The sequence below is a fragment of the Chamaea fasciata genome, unplaced genomic scaffold (assembly GCF_029207755.1).
Source record: "Chamaea fasciata isolate MVZ Bird 193981 ecotype frontalis unplaced genomic scaffold, bChaFas1.0.hap1 SCAF_1, whole genome shotgun sequence".
Taxonomy (NCBI): Eukaryota; Metazoa; Chordata; class Aves; order Passeriformes; family Sylviidae; genus Chamaea; species Chamaea fasciata.
This window is the reverse complement of record NW_027094086.1, coordinates 83,900,403-83,921,524: the sequence shown is the minus strand read 5'-3', so window position 1 is coordinate 83,921,524 and position 21,122 is coordinate 83,900,403. Positions and strand designations below refer to the sequence as shown.

Here is a 21,122-nt window from a genome sequence, read left to right as displayed (position 1 = left end):
TTCAAACTGAGATGTTCAGCCTTTACCCTCGCACTTTCTTGAGATGAAGCAGGCAAGGCTTTTAATCTTACCTGAAGACACATGACTGACTAATACAATTTCTTGGACCTTCTGACCTCAGAGGGACTAAGTCTGGTTGGTCTCTCAACCTCTCCAGGTGGCTGGGACATCAGTTTGAGGTGGGTCATGACATAAGCAAAGTTTGGCAGAGGTTTTCTGTGCACCCGTAATTGTGCTAACTTTTAACGTGCAAATATCTTGAGTATAAAACGTATCATTTCACTTCAAGTCAGGGGGAAAAAGAATTTTCCTTTACTTTTACTGCAGGTTAAAGACTGTAACAAGAGCTAGCCTTGAAACCAGTCACAGTGGCAAATTTGCTGAGTCAGTGCTGATGTATTTTCTTGGAGCAAAAAAAATGGTCTGGCTACAGCCAAGCAGCTTATTTGAAACTTTGCCTCCCACACAAACTAATAAAGCAGTGCTAGACGGGTTTGACACTTATACAGCATAACTCAAGATGTTCCTAATCCATGTGTCTCCCTTTGGAGTGTTGTTGCTTAACCATTTTTCTCCTAGGACTTTCTTCTGGTTAGCTTTGCGACAGTGGTAGTCCTCAAGGCACCCTTTAGGCCCTCAATACATGATTTGGTAAATGTGTTTAGATTTTACTAAACCACCATTTGCTACAGAAGTCCTGAAATTACCAAGAGGGGATCCTAAAACACAGCTGAATCAGTTTTTTAGGGAGCTGTAAACAGCTGAGGGGAAAGAGCTCATCAAGAAGTAACAAGGTGAAGGCCAGTGAGAACTGGAGGGAAGGAAAAAACCCAAAAAAACCTAAAAAAAAACAAACAAAAAAACCCCCCCAAAAAACAAAAAAAAACCCCTCAGCTCCTGCAAATACAGGAGGAAAAAAAAATGTTTTTTCTAGTACAAGGTACATAAAATGCAAGGGGCTACATTTCCTTCCATATTCCATGTTAAGAATAGCTGGATTCTCAGCTAGGATGTGGTGAGAAATACACCAACACCACTGATGATCCCAGCAAGTCAATCTACAGATGACCACTTGCAAAGTTCTACAGTTACAAGGATGAAATCCTCCAGCTACAGACACCCTTTCAGACTCATAACAGACTAATCAAGTAAACACCTGGCTCAGACCTTAAGAGCCAAAAAAAAATCTCCACAGTGTGTGCTGTGGCATGCGATCAACCTGGTGTGCAACCCAAGGGATAAGATCAGTTCACAGTGCTCTCAGCCTACTCTCCCTGTCCCTGCTGTCCCCATTTCCCAAGCTCTGCTTCTGCACAGGGACAAGTGGTTCTGCTGAAGATTGTGCAGGACAACACTGGAAATCATTATTTTGGATAAAAATCAAAGTAATAACCCTGAAATGTAGTATTTTAACAACAGATCCTTGTAAAAAAAGCTTCAATTGATTGTGTGGAGCAGGGGGAATCCAAGCCTAAAGTAAGCCCCCAAGTCCTAACAGTTTAAGAAGAGAATGGGGTGAAAAGGCAGAGACACGATGACAGTACACCAGGAAGACTGCAAGCCAACAAAGACAGAATGTCCCTTCTGGTCCAAAGGACTTGGCCATGTTTGGTCTAGCTCTGTTGACCTCCTCTATTCTGAAAGCCAATAAAAACATTATTTCACCTAGCTGAGTTACTGCTAGTTGCTTAAACTTCCCATGAAAGCTATGTCCTTACTGCAGCACAGGATGTGATCACTCTCAGAGGACCCTGAAGTTAAGCAAGGGTGCTACGGCTTCCACACCCAAGCTCCAAACTGGAAATGCCACTAGACAGAGAGACCGCTCTCCCACAGGCAGAAAGGGTATGTGAGGAGGTTGCATAAAAACATTGCTGAGAGCAAACTCCCCTTTGGGACAAAGCCTGGGCATGTTGCTAATTTTCACTTTAAAATGAATGAGGCACCAAAAAAAGAAATGGACCCTTATTTAGTGAGAAAATATTTTGAACACAGTCATTGAGTAAAATTCTAACAGCTTTTTGAAATGTACACGCATTTCAATGAATATTCCTCTTTACTAATGTTGCCACTGAAATTGAATCCCACTCCCGAATTCTTTCTCTGTGGGAACAGAGTTTCTCTAGTGTAATTAATAATAAAAATAAATACACAGCTATAAACAAAGAGAACTCAGCTTTCTGGCAAGATAAATTGGTGCAGTTTCGCTGAAGTCAGATTGCTTAAATTTACAAAGAAGAGGCCAAACTTAAACATACCACCATTAACACGTCCAATCACCACAAAAGTTTTCCACAAGAAAATATGAAACAAAACTTTTGGAAAGTGATTCAATGGCAAAAAAACAGAGTGTCTGTATAATATATTCACTTACCACCATTCAGCTTGTCATACTCACTACTGTTTTAATAACAGTATTTTTAAGAATACTTCTTCCTTTGTAGACTCCTGAAATTCATTGTTATCCTGTTTTTGTGATATTTCCCATTTAAGTTAGTTTATACTTCCTCTAGGAACACAAGAGGCAGTCAGATCACCTGCTGTTCTGAGATGTCTACAACACTTGAACACAATGGGGTGAAACCAGGACAGAAAGTTAGCCCAATTCTGAATTTCCTGGCTTTGTATTTTTAGTGGGACCTTTCACATCATTTTAATATCCCCATAGGTAGCTGTGCATGCAGCACAGAAAAACATGCATGCACACGCACACGCTCTGTACATACTCAGGACAAAGCCATAAATTCTAGCACCAAAAGTTATACAAACAATAATGCAGTTTTACAGAACATCTCTAGATATCATATTGTAATCTTTTTCCTAATGAGATAGCCCCCTGTGCAGAGAACAAACTTGCACTGAGAGTAAAAATTGTTGCCTTGTGAGAAATGAAGTAGGCAAGGGTCCTATGGAGCCTGAAGGTAAAGAACTGCAGAGAAAGAAATTATAGATTCACAGTTCAGTCTGATTAATGTTGTGACAGGGAAATGAACAAAAGCCTGGTTCTTGTGCAAATACTAAAAAGGGTGCTCAGAAAACCAGTTAAACCCAGGTTGTCATTTAGTCACTGACACATACATGCTTGTTACCAAGGCTAAAGGTGGAAACAGATGAGAGTTTTATTCTGAACATGACCTAACCAATCAAGCAAGGCGGACTTTTTTGGTTTTTCATGCCCTAATTTCCACTCCCCCCCCCAACTCCCAAATGAAGGTAAAATGCCAAAAAGTTTACAAGAATTTGAGAAAGTTAAGTATCTTGATATTTGTGAAACAATGAGACAGAAGTACCCTGGAAGAGTCAAAAAGGGATGAAATCACTCAATGGCGTAAATAAATCTGCTGTAAAAGAATGTTTTTCTTGTTCTCTGCCAACCATTTCACCTTTCCCCAGCCCAAGACTGAACATCTAGTCATTCCAAGATGAGACCTCTCCATCCCATGGAAGGAATAAGAGGAGAGAGCCTGTGGGGAGAAAACCCAGAAGTGCAAACAAGGGCTTTATCAAAACACATAGGTACAAGTTTAAGTTTGTGGAGGCACCCCTCATTCAGTCATTACCCAGTTTATGAGCCAATCAAATTTGCAAAGCTCCTTTTACCCTCCTTTCATAGTTTTCAGGGCATATTCATATGTACCTCATTTTTTATGCCCACGCTAAGGTGAGGAAGACCTCAACTTCTGTAGCCACAGAATGCTTCAATTTTTTGCTTAAGTCTAGAACACACTTCCAAAACTGGACAAAACTGAACTTTAAATAGTTTCCTAAAGCACACTAAAGAGTTCATCTCTCAAAGGGCAGTTTATTGACAGGCTTGAGGAGCAGAGAGGGAAATCACTGAAATTTAACCCTGAACCCCACGTGAACCCAGGGATTGGGACTGCATATTTTCCACTGTCCTGCCATCTGCTGCTTCACTGCACATGGTAATCTTTGGCAACCCCACTGAGAGCTGCCTGGGCTATGGCTCTGTTCAGACAGGGTGTAGAAAGAAAAGACACTGAGAATGTCATGGCTGACTGACCAGACTACTGAGATCAGAGAGATTATGCCTCATTTGCTCACCAAGCCCTGCCAAAAGCAACACCATTTAACTGCAGGTACTCAAAACCCACAGGCATGTTTAAAGGAAAAGTAGGCTAAAAAAGAAGACCATTCATAACGTGCATTTGTTTGGGACACTGTAGCTACGACCTTTTGGCAATTACTCATGAGAGCTTTAAAAGAAAGTCTACAGTGCCCAGCATTTCAGGTACAAGTGATATCTGGCAGAAAGTATCACACCCAATCTACAGGACACACCGACCTGGGAGGTGACTCAAGACAGGAATAAACAAAAGGAGCCTAATAGCCCAGCAAATAGAGATAAACAGAGAAAAAAAACATAGCTGTTATTTTAAAACAGCTACAGTCTGTTTTTCTCTTGGCTGTGAAATGCTGCACAGTATGGGAGTGCAAGGGTATGGTACTTATATGCATAACCTTCATATGTCATCTCATGACAGGGGACCTCCCTTGAGCCAAAGCCAAATCTACATTCGTTTCCCAGAGCACCCCCACTAGGCTCCAGATGCAGCAGGAGAAGAATCAGCTCTCAAACTCTGATTTCCTCTGACCGCGTTCTTCTGCATAAGGGCCTCCAACCCTTCCAGGAATTCAATATCAAACGTGCACACACAGACTTACTGACTTTCAAAATGATGACTCTGAAAGCTAAGGAATATTTCAGAAGTGTCTTAGAACTGCTAAGACATACTTTTAAGGGTGTTGGACCTGCAAGAAAATTACTGTAGGATCCAGAGTTACTGTAGGATTTTTGAATCTTCTCATGCTGACAACAACCACCTGCTATTAATGTATCTCTCTCTCATCCTCCCTGCTTCTGCCAGGAGTATTAAAGATGTAATTCTATATTTGTTTCCACGACAACATCCTACCCTATTTCTTCACTCAAATACTGATCTTGGAAATGACAGCGTCTTCTATTTGTTTAGGGGGAAAAAAAAAAGGTGCTTTGATAAGATAAGCTTCTCCAGGGCCTGCAGAACTATGGTTGGCAGACATCAGGGTTGACAAATGTTCTTCTGATTGCAAAGGGACACTAAAAAATTGTCCCCTGATGTGGAATAGACAATCATTGTCACCATTTCTTCATCCCTGCTGCTCTACTGCCTCCACTTTGTCTGGCTCACAGGGAGATGAGGAAAGAGACAGAAAAAAGCCATGTAAGAGAAGAGGAACAGGCATCTTTTTCCCAGTTCCAGCTGTGCTGGAGCCAACAGGCTCTGTTTTTTTGATGATTCCAGGATCCTCACATCACATTTGATGCCTGCTTGACAGAAGTGCACAGCAGAGGTGGGAATGGCTTGCAGACTTACAGAGGGAGCTTCTGAAACCCTTAGGCTGCTCCCTCCAAGACAGGGCCCTTCTTTCTGAGAGCCAAAGAACCTCAACACCAACCTCCGATTAGTAAGCAAGACAGGAGCAATGTGGTAAAATGAGTAAGGCAAAGAGACCAAACATGCTTTCCACAGTAGTTTTCTTTTGATTCGAACACATATCTTGAAAAAGAGTAGATTTGAAGTAGTAAGCTACCCACTAACATTCTCAGTTTTAACTTCTGCTGCTGAGCCCTGCTGAATCAGAGCTCCTGCTCCCACTCTCCTTTTTGACTCATAACCTCCACGACAGCCACAAAGCTGGGGAGAGACACTTTATAAAATGTACTAAATGAAGCAACTTTCAATAATAACAAGGACTGGCAGGTAGCCATGTTAGAGGAGGAAAGACCTAGTAGGAATGTCCTGCAGCATAAAAGTCTCTGTTGTTCTCATTACTGCAGAGAAAGAAAATCTCTTTAAATGCTTTTGATTCAAATGATCATTTGACAGAAACAACGGACGAGACAAATGGCTGTAAAACAAGGCAATTGGATTTCCTACTGCTACAATACCTTACTTGGCTCCCATGACACAATTTCTCTGTTATTCTGCCTTGCCATGGTAAAGTAAACTTACAGGCTACCCAGAAAACAGATGAGTGTAATCAGTCCTTTATAAATTATATCCCTTCACTCAAAGAAAGCAAATAACTTTGCCTGCTCTATAATAACTGTTTCTAATACTTCATTTATTCTTTAAATTGTTTATAAAACACTTCAAGAGAGGTCAAGATGAGAGGGCAACAATAATTGGAGATTAAGGAGACTCTCTAAGTATTTTGCACCTGTGAGTAAACAATTTGGTAATTATTATGATGAGAGATAGATCTACTAAAAAACCCCAACAGCTTATTTGTGATTTTCTTGGACATACATGTTATTTCATCTGAGAGAGAGCCCCCATCTTTTCCAGGCATATTCCAATTCAAATTTAAGCATCTGGACACGTGTCTTATGTCATGTGACTGGCAAGTCAACAACAATAGAGTTAACCTTGTCTCCTATGGAAGTAACCTAAAGAAATAACAAGCCAAGGGTAAGTGATATTCTCATGAAGTTTTTTCCAAGTCCCCCGAAAAAGGAGGGACTTTCCTCCTCAGAGACACATGTCTTAAAGCCCACAGAGTCATGAACAAGCAAAACTGAGCCTGAAGGGCAGAGATATGAATTAACATGCAGGACTGGTGTTCAGGTAGGGTTTCAGAAAGGACTTTCTAACAAAAAGGGGAATATCATGTCCTTTAGCAGTGTGTCCTTTCTCTGTGGCATGGTTCTGCCCACCCTGGTTTTTGTTCTTCTTCTGTCCATGCACAGCACTAGCAGTGGTCATGGCACCATTCTGGAAAAGAGAATAAACTCCATAACACCATCTCTTGAGATGCTGAGTGTCACAACTGTGCAGATGCCTAATACAGCTGAACTCCGACATATCAATTAATACTAATCCACACTTTAAAAGTACATATGCATAAAATTGTATTAAATCTTTAAACACTCCATCCATTGGTTTCTTTAAAAATAGTTACAATTTAGCACGTCAGAAAAAACCCCTGCTCCTTAGTAATTTTTCTGCACAGCCTAGAAGAGGTTGGTAAAGAAACCACTAGCATCCTCTAATCTCTCTACTAATTTAAATGAGAACCTGAAACAAGTTCCTGGAAAAGAAAACCATTCAAATTATGAGTAATTATACAGAAATAATAAACTTAAACATGGAAACAACATTTTCTGAGGAATTTAAAAGTAGCCAGGGCTATAGACATACTGGCTTATGAAAATAAAGTTAAAAATTTAGGTTATTCTTAAGAGTTTCAATGGAATTCACTAAACAGTATTTGATTCAAGACAAAGTACTCTCTTTATCCATTTTATATGGTAAGATTATAAAAATGCAGATTCAAAATTCAGATTTTATACCATTTCCCTTTATTTCTTTTTAATCCATGTTTTCTTATCTCCTCAAAGACACAGAGTCACATAGACCTAGACACAAACACAAGCTCTCTCCAAACTGCTTCCGTCTAATATCAAATCAATACAGATTATTTCCATATAAAATGGTAACTGAACCACAGCAGTTACCTGAACCAAATTCTTTGTTTACCCTAATGCAGAACTGAAGCAAGAAAAAAAAAACCCTGATTATTGGATCAGACTCATTAACAGAGAATTTTCAGAGGAAGGTCCCTAACCACTTAGATTTATGTTTAAGAATGTTTCAGCTTGAACTAATCCAGAAATACCAAGGCAGATAAATAATTATTGATCTAGCCAAACTAAACAAACTTGTCAGAGTCTAAGAAAAAATCAGATCCAAATCCAAAGAGTTTTTATGCTGTTTTACTTGGGGTTTTTTTAGTTATTAGTTTTTATCAAGGACCACAAGTCCAGGAAACACAGCTGTGTACAGGAAACATGATTTTTTTCTCATTTTTAAAATGAATTATATTAATCTTCGCAGTGTCTCCCACAAACATTATTGTAGAGTAAAATGGAAATGAGACTAAGCTAATATTTCAAGATAGCTGCCATCTACATCAGTATATAGATGGGAAGTTCTGCTTTGGAAGTACAGAATTATAAGACCCTCTTAAAACTATTAATATTATGTTTATGTCTTGAAACCTCTCTGTGAGCCATCTTTAAAATATGTAAGAATCCCAGGGCCTTGAAAAATCTGAATGGTCTTGTCACTAAACAGCAGGTTTGAAAATCAGATAAAGACAACTGAGATTTTATTAAAAAATAACTTACTTCATCATGTGGCTGCATAAGTAATTCTTACTTGACAGGCTACAGAAAAGTAAGAGGCATTTCTATTAATCCATTGAGGATTATTGTTCTATTTTTTTGAATTTTAGTAGTCTCAAGGAAAAGCATATTTTAAAAAGTGTTAAATCTCTCAGATTTTGTTTACTGAATACTAAGCCTCTTGTAATAAATATTTAATTATCTGATTTTAACCAGTAAAAACAACATTGAATTTGACTGAACCCTCATGTACATTATCAGTTAGGAAATTTTTGGTTTATTCTTTTACAGAGAATTTTATTGAACACACAAATTCTTTCATCAGACTGTCTCTTGCAGGCAGCCACTTTCAAACATCATCCACACACTCACACACATACATAATTTTGGAAAAAATGAATGAACATTCCCTGATGACTCTATGGGTTTCTTCATGGGTGTTGATGCCAGGTTATCACTGTCTGTAAATGTGATGTTAAACCAGATGACATCACCACACCACCAGACCCACAATGAACCTGTAGAACCAAAGTGACAGGAGACACTTAGCTTACTTGCAAGTAGACCAGAGTTGTGCAATAACTGCACCACATTAATGAAATCAAACCCAGAATTGCTTCATCCCATGATTTCAAAACAAAGAGCTCCTTTAAGTGCAATGTAAGATTATGATGCTTTTTCTCAAGAAAAGCATCATCATGAGACATAGCAAAAATTTAATAATGACCTGTTATTCACTGGCTTACACTTTCCTGACACCATTTTGGCAGTGGACCTTGGATTCACCAGCACAACAAAAAACTGTTGCCAGTTCTTTAGTAACACCAGCACTTTCAGGACTAGGTACAAAAAAGGAGCATTTGCCTACTGCTGTTACATGAAGTCAAGCTTTCAAGTTCCCAGCCTTAGTCAGCGTTACATCAATCTTGCCCCATTTTTCGTAAATATTGCAAGATCTGATGGGACCATGAAACATGCTAAAAATAAAACAAATTGTATATGTACTACAAGCTTTTTCTAAACTTATTTTTTGTGCAAACCTCACGCAGCACATATAATTTTCAACAAAATTCAGATGCTTCAAATCACTACCTGGAAGCTGCAGTACATCTGGACAGGTTATGGCTCAGGGCACAGAGCAGCTTATTCAGAAAAGGAGAAGCACATCCACTATCTAGTTTTAGACCATGCAAAGGGGAGAGATTTGTCCTTAACACACAAGTTGCAGATGCTTTACCCCCTCTAGAGCATGAGCACAAGTCACACTACTAGCACCAGTCCATCCCATTCCCCCATTTTCCCTAAAGAATCAGGACTTGAGAAGAGGAAGACATATCCCAGCTAAAAAACACATGTGAAAATTAGCAACTACTGGCCTGATTTTCAATGGCAGATACATGCAATACTTATGAAAACAAACAGCAGGGGAATAAAAAAGAAGTATTTGCATGATGCTTGTTCTGCTCACAGGGTTGACTTTACATTCAATGGCACTTCAGTATAAATGTTTAAAATTAAGTATAATACTGGTGCCATCCCAAGCCAACAAAGTTTTTAAGACCATGGATAATTTCCAATTTACTCCATTTTCAAGAATTACCTAAAATTTGGAAAGTTGAAGAACTTCCTGACCTTGGGAAGTGCACAGTGTCTCCATTTATCTTGAAGCAGAACAGTAATGGTAACAAAAGATCTTGGTGATTATTTTTACAGTCGGCAGCAAATAGAAACTCAGTGTGAGAGCACAGAGTGTAAGACACAAGTACCCCTAATGAATGCACACATGCCTACCAATGACTCAGAATATGGGCATGAGGTGGGGCCGAGAAGAGGAAGGTGTCGGCAAGAAAGCACAAATAAGATTTAAAACTTAAAAAAAGCAACTGCTTCAAAATTTTTAAAAAGGAAATGGAACATAAAATATTTCTGAGTGTTACTGATGTTTTTCTCATGTCTTCTGGATTTGTCTTAAGTCCTTAAAATGACTCTAGATTTTTGCAGATTCACACTGCCTACACCTGGGATTACTATTGGATTTTGTAAAGTTTTAACAAAAATTCTCAATCTATCTATTGATGGATATTGATGCAATGAATAAACATCTTAAATCTCTTTTAATGTAAGGATTGCAATATAAATTAGGAAGGAAAAAAAAAAAGGATGTAAACTGAAGGTCTGAGTTGCTTTACTGGATAATTCTTTACTACTTAGAAGTCTATTCACATATAATATAATTAAATCGAGGACTTCAAAAACACAAATCCATCAGTATTCCTGAAACATTTCTATAGCAGTGGTTCTCAAACTCATATGTCCTAGGGGAAAAAGTTCAGAGAAGGTAGAGAAAACATGATAATGTATTCTCTCTCTTGGCTTGGGTTTGTTTTCCTGTACCAAAGAGCAACCCTGAAGGGTTTCATGGGAAAGCTGCTAAGTGTCTGTCTTAACAGTTATTCTATAGGGGTGAGATACAATATAGATCAAATTATGCAACTGTTATTGCAACATCTAAATAGCATCAGGTATCTGGTTTTATTAAAATGCTTTGGGCCATAACTTTCATTTGCCAATCATTGCCTAACATTTAGGTAGAACATAATTAAATTTTAAGAGTCTAAGAAAGGAAAATCCTTGGAAAGGAAATATGTTAACAGGGTTGGCAAGGTGTGCAAACAACAACAGTGTGGGAAACACCTGTAGCTGACAGTATATACACTGCTATAACTCCTTGTAACAGAGGTTAAAATCCATTCAAAAATACTTGCAATTAGATGAATAAAACTGGAAAAAATCAGCAGTCTGCCAACTGTTGGGATTTTCTGCTATTTCAGTGACAACAGGATATGCTTATAAATGTAAAACATTTGTGCATCCTCAGAAAATACATAATGCATGTAATGGTCTGAAATCAAACTACCTACACATGCAATGTTTGTCTGTGTGGTTGTGCTCCTTATTTTTAAACACATTTCTAGGAAGTGTAAGTGAAACACTTTGTGAAATCAAGACAGAGAAAGAAAACTGTTCCTAAGTTCAAACCAAGCTCTGACCAAATGCACTACTCTTCTCTCAAAGAAAGAAGTTTACCTTCCTACAATTGCTATAAAATCCCACTGCATGATGAATCTTATCAGAGGTGATATCCAATGACATTGCATTTCCCACTTATTTGTTTTTAATGAATCCTGCTAACTTCGTTGAGGAATAATCAGTTGACATTTCTTTCTGCAGTGTTTTTTCAACAGTTTTTTCTGCAGTGTTTTTAAATGGTGAAACTGGTTTATTGTGAATTAGTTTCTCCTGTTCAGTCACCTGTATCTGAAATGCCTCAGTGGGTTGATTTCAAATAACTTTTCTGAAACAACATACACTTTCAATAGATTTATTTTTATGTAATTTTTTTTAAAATTATGCATTACTAAGTAGAGGGAATTGTCAACCTTTCAGAGAGCTATTTTAGGGAAAACAGGATGCACACTGCTGAGAAAATATTTCAGCTACTAAGATGGGCCAGTCACTCCATGCCTACAAGCTGTGAGTATGACTAGGCTTTCAAGTTTCTGCACCTGGTAGATGATGCCCAAAATCTGAAGGTTGTGGAATGAGGCCAGAGTCACATACTTAACATCTTTGCAGGGATACCCAGGACTCTGAAGATGAGCTGCAAGCAATTTCTACTGGTTTTTATGTCAGAGTCTCAGGGGAATACTGATGTTGGATTACACAGCAGGAAGAAGACAAAGCAGTACACTAGTATGTCAGATGAAAAATGTATATATTTGACAGAATTTTTATCATAGTAAGACACAGGTCTTCAGAAGTTTAAGAAACCATCAATATGGCAACAAGGACTAAAATACTAAAAACTCATTACTTACAGAATATCAACAATGTAAGATAGATTCATTTATGCAACATCTCTTGCAACAGTGATGGGACCTTTGCTCTTTTTGTGATTTTTTTTTTCTTTCTTGCCTCTATTTCAGAATACAATGATATTTAATTAAACACAACAGGAAAAAATAATCACGTAGATGCAACTGCCAGCAAAAATGACTCAAGGAATTTCTTGAAAAAAGCAAGAAATACAGAACATGTTGGCTATGGCTGACTCCCCACATCTGGGAAAACTGCATCCTGCAGTACACTCTCTTGTACTAGGCTCTAGGTACCACTGAACTATGACTTAACCATGCATTCAAACGAGGTGTTGCTGCTCAGATAAAGTGGCTTCCTTCAGAGAGGATCTCACATGCAGCAGCTTGGACTGCATTCCCACAGAGCCCTGGAATGGGCAGGCAGTAGATTGGGGTGCATTTTTGGGCATGGTCTCTTACCCATCAGCTGCCAGGGTCTGAGATGACCACACTGTATTTATACTGTCTCCTACACTCTCGCCTCATGTTCCAGCAATGGGATAAGTCAGCTAAATGGACTTCTGGCTGAAATCAGCTCTGTTCTTCTAACCTTCTACAAACTCCACATTCACTTCAAGCTATTTTGTAAAATGCAAGGTGCAAATCTCACAGTTCTTGCTTGTATTTCACTTCATGTTCTCATTTATGCATACCCAAGAACAGCAAAATGGTCATATTTTCCATTGTGCTTTGCCTGGGGAAAAAATAAATGCAACAAAGGGAAAAAATGGAGGAATAGGCACATAAAATACTTTATTTCTCAAAATCTTGCTACAAGTTTATGTATTACTGAAGGCTGAAGAACACTACAGGTGAGATACATACTCTGCCACTCCATTTCCCATTTCTGACTTTCATAAATTTCACAGCACTTTATTTCAAAGTTTTCAGCTGATATTTAATTAGAGAAAAAAAGTCTGCAAGTTTTAGTTTGAGAAAGTAACACTAATATATGTTAATGTAACTTGAGAAACGTTAAGAATTACTTGGTAAAGTTTTCTAAATTTAATAGTTTTGACATTTTGTAAATTGTGGGGATACTATGCCTTTTTTTTAAGGTTAAAAAAAAGTTGAAATCAATCAAGGAAGATAGCAAAACTTCTGATCTACTTTCTTCTCAACACAGTATAAGCCACAAGGGAGCATATGATTTAATGATGAAAAGATGCTTCTGATAAGATAATAATTTGCTCAAGGAGAGATCTGAGTTGTGAATGCAGCTGTTCCAAAAAATCTAAACCCACAGGCAAGAAATTACTTATTTTTTGTACAAGGTATATCCATAACTACTTAGAAAAAATGGTGATAGATCCCAGAAAAGTACATCAGATAGAGAAGTGAAGAATCAGGACTACTTTGAGATTGAAAAAGAAAAATAATAATAATTTAAAAAAAGGTGATAAATATTTCCACTAACTATTGTTGCTAAGACTGAATTAAAAATATTTCAGTAGTCAGACTGTTCAACACAGCATCTTACTTCATCAATGAGTTATTTTAGAAAAATATCTTTTTATATCTTGATTCATTTCATGTATGTGATTATTCCATTCCCAATGTGACAAGTTCCATGGCACTGACCTGGATTACCTGGATGCCCAAAACTAAGGGCATACAGAAATGGTCTCACCCTCCAGTTCTTATTTCAGATGTCTGGTACTGCTTTTAAAACACAATTTAATGAAGGGAAACCCACTCATATTTTGGTGTGGTTGCCCTACCTTCATATCTTAGTGTTGCACAGCACTAAGAAAGTGGCACTAGAAATATAAGAGTTAATATGGCTTTTTAGCAACATAAAAACCAGACAAAAAAATCACATATTGATGTGCTCTGATCTGTATTAATTAGTCAGTAACAGGTTCAAGATCATCATAATTAACTGAATTTACTTATCTTGTAACACCATTTCTTTTTCAAGGGGAAAACATATGTGCTTAGGTAAAACAGAAGAAAGGTACTACCAGCAATTCTCTATTATTACAGTCAATATTCCTGCAAATCCATTTGTGCAAGTAGGCCCTAATGCCCACATTTATCCTCAGTGATGTCTGACTGCATGTCTAGATAAGGGAACACCTGCATGGATCACTTAGCAGGATCAGTCTCGCAGCAGGGAGAAAAAGCCAGTAAGAATGCATGTCTCCAGGACACTGCATGCTTTCTCTGTTGAAACACGCCAACTGAAAACCATGAAACGATCTTGGCTGCTCTATAGCACACAAATGTCTGAGTAAGTCCTTTTACATTGGCTATGGTACCTTGCCATCAAGTTTTCAATGTGCAAGGCAGATGATCCCTGATGACACCAGCCAGCCTGCATGCTTCTCATCCGGCAAGGAGCAGGAGAGTCACAAGCAATGCTTTGCTGACTTTTTCTATTTAGATACACTCATGGATTTGGAAATTTTGCATCAAATGAAATGTAGCTTTGCACAGAATATTTTATACACTTATGTCTTTCACAGGCTCAACTTACCAAAAAAGCACCAGGAAAAACCCTTACTATTTCCAGTGGTACTAAGTTGACCAAGCTTCTTCTCCTGCACTGAAAGTAGTTTTAAGAGATTAGCAATTTGTCTCCAAGCACAGACATGAGAAAGGAAAATCCAGCAGATATTGACTACAGCTCTCTACAGTAGATGCAGAAGAGCAGCTGCTACAGTAGGAATTGCACAGATTCCTTGTGAAAGTCAGTGGCAGATGTCACCATCTGCTTCTGCCTTCTCTATGAAATAGAGGTAAAAGGGGTACCAAAAGCTGATTAAAAAAAAAAAGTAACAACAAAACCCATAAAACCAAAACCCACACAGACATATTTACAGTGAGTAGAGGAAACTCTTACCCCCTTCTCCCTGGCAAACCTGAGACTCAGATGCACAATAAAAGCAAAGAACATTCCCCATTCTATTTAAGATATGATTTCTTCTCATTTTAATCTTACTACATGTACTTTGAAAACATTCAGCCTGCAATCTAAGACCTAACCATTTCCACCCTGGCTGAAAGAGATCACAGAAATGAGCAGTTGTATCCTTTCCCTCTGGCTATACAGCAATGGTCTGATGACAACTGCTTTATTAGAGTTGGTATCAGACTCACAAAAATTCCCTACTGAATGATCTACACAATGATGTCATGTGTGGAGGCAAAGTATTACTTAGGGGGAAAAAAAAAAACCCCAACAAAAACCAAACAAAACTTTTGTTGCATTGTGTCAGGAAACATGCTGTACATGTTTGTACATCTTGGCAGATTAAGATCAGATAAGGCAAGCAATGAAGTGGTTAACCAAATCAGAAAGTTATCTCAGACATCCAAAGGCACATCTTGTAAACCTGAGACAACTTCTTACACAGAACTGAAGAGAGACAACAGTAAGGGCTTGTCTGGGACAAAGCAAATGACACTGTCAACAAGCAGTTTGCTTTCCCATTCAGAAAAGGAGGTATTAGTGAGATCCACAGCCCAACAAAAGAACAGGAATCTTTCAATGAAGTAAAAAAAGGTCTGAATCAAGCCCCAGCTTTCCTGAAAACTAGACTAGCTAATTGCCTCACTCTTCCACTGTCAAAACTGTCATCTCACTGAACAGAAATCTCTTTCCAATATTGCTATAGGGCAAACATTTCCACACCGATAATACTGGGAGACATGTTCAACTACCACCAGCAAATTGATAGCCACCACCTCCCCCATTCGGTAGGTACCCCACGACATTGTTTCAGGGGGAAGGGAAAAGAAAAAAACCCAACATCATTCTGGAAAAGTTTTTTAGGTTTTCTTTTGTTTGTTCATTTTTGAGTAAAGAGACTGCCTGTAGCTGCTGTAGAACATATTGCTTTTCAGCTTGTGTCATACTTAAGACAATAAATAACCTTCAGAAATGGGAGATCCCATTCACCTTGGCATGACCATAAATCAGGAAACTCTTGAGCTATACCTGGATAAAATGGATGAATGTAACTGAAGAAATTAGCTTTAGCAAAGTATACTGCTAATACAGGTCTTTTCCCCAAAGGAAGCAAGTCATGCTTATCTTACATTACCAGACTATTACTGGAAGTACTATGCCAGACCCTCAGCTGGCATAAATCAACACGACCCTACTCACTTCAGTGCAGCTGTGTTGATTTATGTGAGCTGAAAAGTATGTACTGGTCAAAAAGTGACTATTTCATCTTACAAAACTGTAAAAGTGACTAAGTGAAGTGAAAGGAAAATCAAATGAGAGGTGGTACATATAATATAAAGAAAATAATAGAAAGCAAAGTACTACAGAAAGGCTCAAAGTAGGTGTATATTTTATTTAGATTAGTCTAACATAGCCACTAATTTTACTTCATACAAAATTTTAGATAATATTTTCTGCTGTTACATATACATGTATCTCTTGAGTATAGACCCAAGTACTTGTACAATTTGATAATGCTGTACTATTCCCAAATTAAGATATAAGGCTCAGGCATTGGGTTCAGCCAACCTAGAATTTGCCAGTGGTGTTTTTGCAAAGTAACTCTGACTGTCAGAACATGAAACATCATACTTAAAAGGAAGCCCACACAGTGAACTTAAGTGCTCAGCTTCACACAGTGGCGTCACATCTTAGAACTACTCCTATTACAATCTTTCTCTTAGAGAGCAAGATAAAAGTAGAAAACCAAATGTTCCCAAATCCAGCACTTCTCTCAAGCCTTTGTCATTTTGAGAAATACGAACCCTTTCATATTAGACTTAAGCACTCTTTACCCTTATGAACTCTTTGCAGACTTCACTATTATTACACAGGCTACATGAGATTAACTACTGGTGCTCCTTTCTGAGTTTAAGCTGGAAAGGCTCAGAAGAAGAATTGGCATTCTGAAAGAAGAGGTGTAGACTCCTGAACTCCTTTTATAAGGAAGTAGCTCTTGAGATTAGACAGTTCTCATTTTCCCCAGGCTCGTGCACTACATTATCAGAACATTATATAAAGAGGGATTGGGGCAGATGTACTTGGCCCCCTAGTCCAAACTAGCAATAGTGAGGTACAGACCCCGAAGGACATAAACACCTGAGTTGTAGCTGGGCCAAGAACTCCTCTAAGAAAACCACAAAGGGGCAGACTAGCCCAGGGTGCATTGGTGCTTGGAACACACAAATAGTGGGTGGTTTTTCAAAGACTCAGTCAGTGAAGAATAAAGACAGTTGAGGGTCCAAATGGTCTCAAGCATACCTTTCCCATCACGTGTAATTCAACTACAAGCCAACCACTTTACCCCATAAATATGACAGCCTAAATGAACCTTCATGCAAAGCAGCATGGCTGTGTGGCAGTGATTCCCCCTTGAGTTAGGAAACTTCTTAAAGTTGCTCCTTGAGCCAGAGAGACTTTTCTACTAAAAACTTTGGATAAGTGCAGTTTCAGTTCTATTTAAATTCCAAGTGAACTGCTTTGCAGTGCCTTTCCCCTTGATCTGGGACTCATCTCAAGGTTTGAGATTCCTTACCTGAGACTGAGGCGTTACAGTGGAGAGACCCTTTATTCACAACAGATGCTCAGTGAGTTGCTGATAGCATGCTAAATTAATACTAATGAATGAAAGAATTCATGTTTTTAGACATAAATCATTGTAAAGGTCTGAGACTAAGACTGGAACTAGCTGCACCAGAAGTTTGGAAACTTCATGACTCAATGGATCTCCCTTACAGTTCAGCGCTTTTAGTCTCTGTGCAAATCATTCCAAACTGATTCTAACTCAGTATTCCTTTGTATGTTTCATCCATGTAGTAAGTAATGGAATTAATCTTTCCATCAAACTTTGTTAAGTCACATTTTTCTAAATTCATATTAAACCCATTTTTGCTGATACCTTTGTGGGTGATTTTTTGAGTGACCCTAAACACTCATTTACAATACAGACCATGAAGCAAACTCTTTACGACTGTTTGTTCAATTCAACATCAGTGACCAGCTTGGCAGACAACTGCAATTCACCATCTTTCAACATGGGTACCCGTACTTCAAATGCAAATACTTCTATATTTGATCACAGCCCACAATGCAGGCTCCAAGGTATGAAAAATGCATTCTGTTCATCCTTACCATTGCCTTCCAGGGTACCACATTTCATGGATCCCTGACTACAAGGAATACGAGACTTTGGGTCTTCACGTTTTTTTCCCATAAATACATTTTGTGTAAGAAACTTACAGAAACTTTCAAAAGTATGGCTTAAAATTCAGACATGCACTGTCCACCAGGACTGATCAATTCTGCACCTCAGCAAGTGGCACTACTGCAACCTTCTGCTCTTCTCTGATTCCTGGGCATTAGGTTTTGTGTGGACAAGATGCAAATAATATCACCATCAATGGGATGTTGTATTTAATGCATTCAGTGTAACCCTAAACCAACTGAAATAGTGGTATGCAGTACTGAAAGAAAAAAAGTATTGATTTATTTAGGTATTCCCAATCTTTGAAACCAGTATAAAAAAAGGCTAAACCATAAGGCATTATAAAAATTCCATGGATATCACCAGCTTTGCATAGGAGCTAGAAATTCCAGTTAAATCTTCTTTTCCTCCTGAAGTGCCTTTGCAGTATTCAAAAATATTAGGAAAGTGATGAATGGCTATCAAGAAGCAATCTCAAAACTACTGTTATTTCATTTTCTTTTCTGTACAGTTTTCCAAACTTTTACCCACAAAAACACTATGCAAATAACACTGGTCTGTGGTTACAGTTACTCTCATGGCAAGTACTCCTGCTAAGGCAAAAAGAGTCAACTGAAACCATTTCTAGGACAAGATTCCTGTTCATGGCATAAAGGGCCTAAAACTTCACCTAGCACACACACACAATGAAAAGTACAGCCTGAGACTTCAAAGTACAGACTTGAGTTCTTCATGGGGACATTAGATGCGTTAAAAAGAGACCTCAGATTGGAAACCCTATTTCAGTAGTGCCAAAGCAGGAGCAAACATCAGAGGGATCAAAAAAGCAACAAGTACTGAAGTTTTCCTCCTTCAAAATAGCACAAGCCTGTAAAAGAGCATCAGAAACACTACGTGCGTTTATAAAATTTCCATGCCATCTTGTAGCTCCTTGGAGTTATTAGAAATCATGCCAAGCTAATATTTTTTTATTGCATATTCCCACATTTTTTACAATGGTCAGAATGCTTTGATTGCATAGTGATAACTCAGGGCAATTTGAACATTAGTTTATAGCACACTGTGAATAAACCTCAGTAGACTCTTTAATAGAAGGCAAAGTATTAGGGCTTCTAAATGAAATAATCTACTGAATATGATTCTCCTTTAATTTTGAACTTGTGCTTCATTTGCTCCAGTGAAGTGATACACCACCTCCTACCACCAATTACTGTAAATGCTGCCTACCCACTGTATGATGAGGTTTCACAGCGATGACTCCCAAAGACTGAAATTAATATTTAAATCCTATTGACATGGACTCCTTTTTTCCCTTTTTTTTTTTTTTTTTTAAAGCAGAGATGAAATTATGGTCTGTTTTATATAAGTATAATATGATTAAAATTCTTATATTTTGTGCCAGGCTATAATTTATATAATTACATTCCTGTAAAACTTGAATTTATCTTTCATTTAGAAACAGACCACAATAAAAAGCTTCTGCACTGAGAATCCAGTTTTCTGTGTTAATTTAAAGTTTAATTTTACAGTGTTTTCTACAGTCACAGTACTTAAAGGGCAGAGGAAAACTGTCATTGTAAAAGAGACTTCTAATCAACCATGGAGTCTTACTCAAACTAAATACTAGCATTAATTGTTCATAAAGTATTGCAAGAGGAAAAGGGATGATTAAGTGGCATTTAAGCTGCATTGCTATTAAGGATTAAACTGAAAGGCCTTTTAAAGCCACGTGTTAAAAGCCATCTTATAAAACAGTATGGACCATAATTCAAAATTTTTTCCAAAATATACCAGGCCATACTAATTAATCTTATGAGCTTAGAGCATCTATTATTTCTGTCTCTCAATTTGACATTTATACACAAATTAAAATCTTGAGTATGTCACACCTGAAACTGCATCTGTTACATAGTTGCCCAAATGAACGTTTAGAAAACTTGCCTTTTTAAATGTGTCATATTAACATTTTCGCCTTTACGTATTATCAAGAGGGACACAAAATTAGATACACCAACTTCCCTTCGGCGTTCATAAGCTACAAAATGAAATACGACGCTCAAAAGGGAAAGCTGCTGTTCCTGAGCTCTATGGCTGCCAGGAGGGCTGCATCAAATGCCATGAGTAGGCTGAAAGTCATGACACTTTCCCTACTGAATTTTGGCAAGTTTAAATGAAACCTGTGGATGCATTGTTCCATTTTTCTGATCAGATATACGCAAAGTTGGAAAGAGTTTCACATGGATTTTCTAACCTCTTCTGGGGCTCTCATGATTGAAGAGGATACCGTTCACAGCAAAGAGATTGTAGGCTTCTCTGAAGTTCACCACAATCCAGTAGGCATACAGTTTTGCTGCCCCTGTAAAAATAATTTTGAAGCATTATTGTATACATGCTTGGTTCTTGCACAGCTCAGACACACACAAACTCGTCTCTGTCACATGTAGAGTGAAGTCCACATTTCAACAGCAGAGTGCTTTGGCATTTGATTAGTCCCCTATATGTGCAAAATTTTGTATAGAAAAAAAATTCACCCAATAAACAGCAGCTGAATGGGAAAATACTCATATTCTGAGCAGCCTCTGAACTGGCCTGGAAACATCAGGGCACTTTCTTACTTGTTTTCTTATACACACTCAAGCACAGCATTTTTTCTTTTACAATATAATTAATACGGTCAGAGCGTGTGAAATATGTCACTGTAGTGACCTCTGTTAATTAAAAAAACCCCAAAACCAAAACAAAACCAAAATTACTTTGGAGGAATAAAAGTGAAAATCTCATGCCTTAACACTCAAATTGATTTGAAACTGTATCACCAAAATCCTCCATGCCTATTGCTTTTATAAGTGTTTCAAA

The 21,122-nt window shown here is 38.0% G+C and overlaps 1 protein-coding gene across 6 annotated transcripts in view; it reads right to left on the bottom strand.

The window, feature by feature from the left end:
• Positions 1-21,122, bottom strand: part of GMDS (GDP-mannose 4,6-dehydratase) — a 418,193-nt gene that overhangs the window by 243,456 nt on the left and 153,615 nt on the right. For all 6 annotated transcript variants that reach the window (XM_066187101.1, XM_066187065.1, XM_066187072.1 and 3 more), the window contains exon 6: positions 20,518-20,622. In XM_066187101.1, the coding sequence (XP_066043198.1) occupies positions 20,518-20,622 (105 nt within the window). The remainder of the gene's footprint in view (positions 1-20,517; positions 20,623-21,122) is intronic.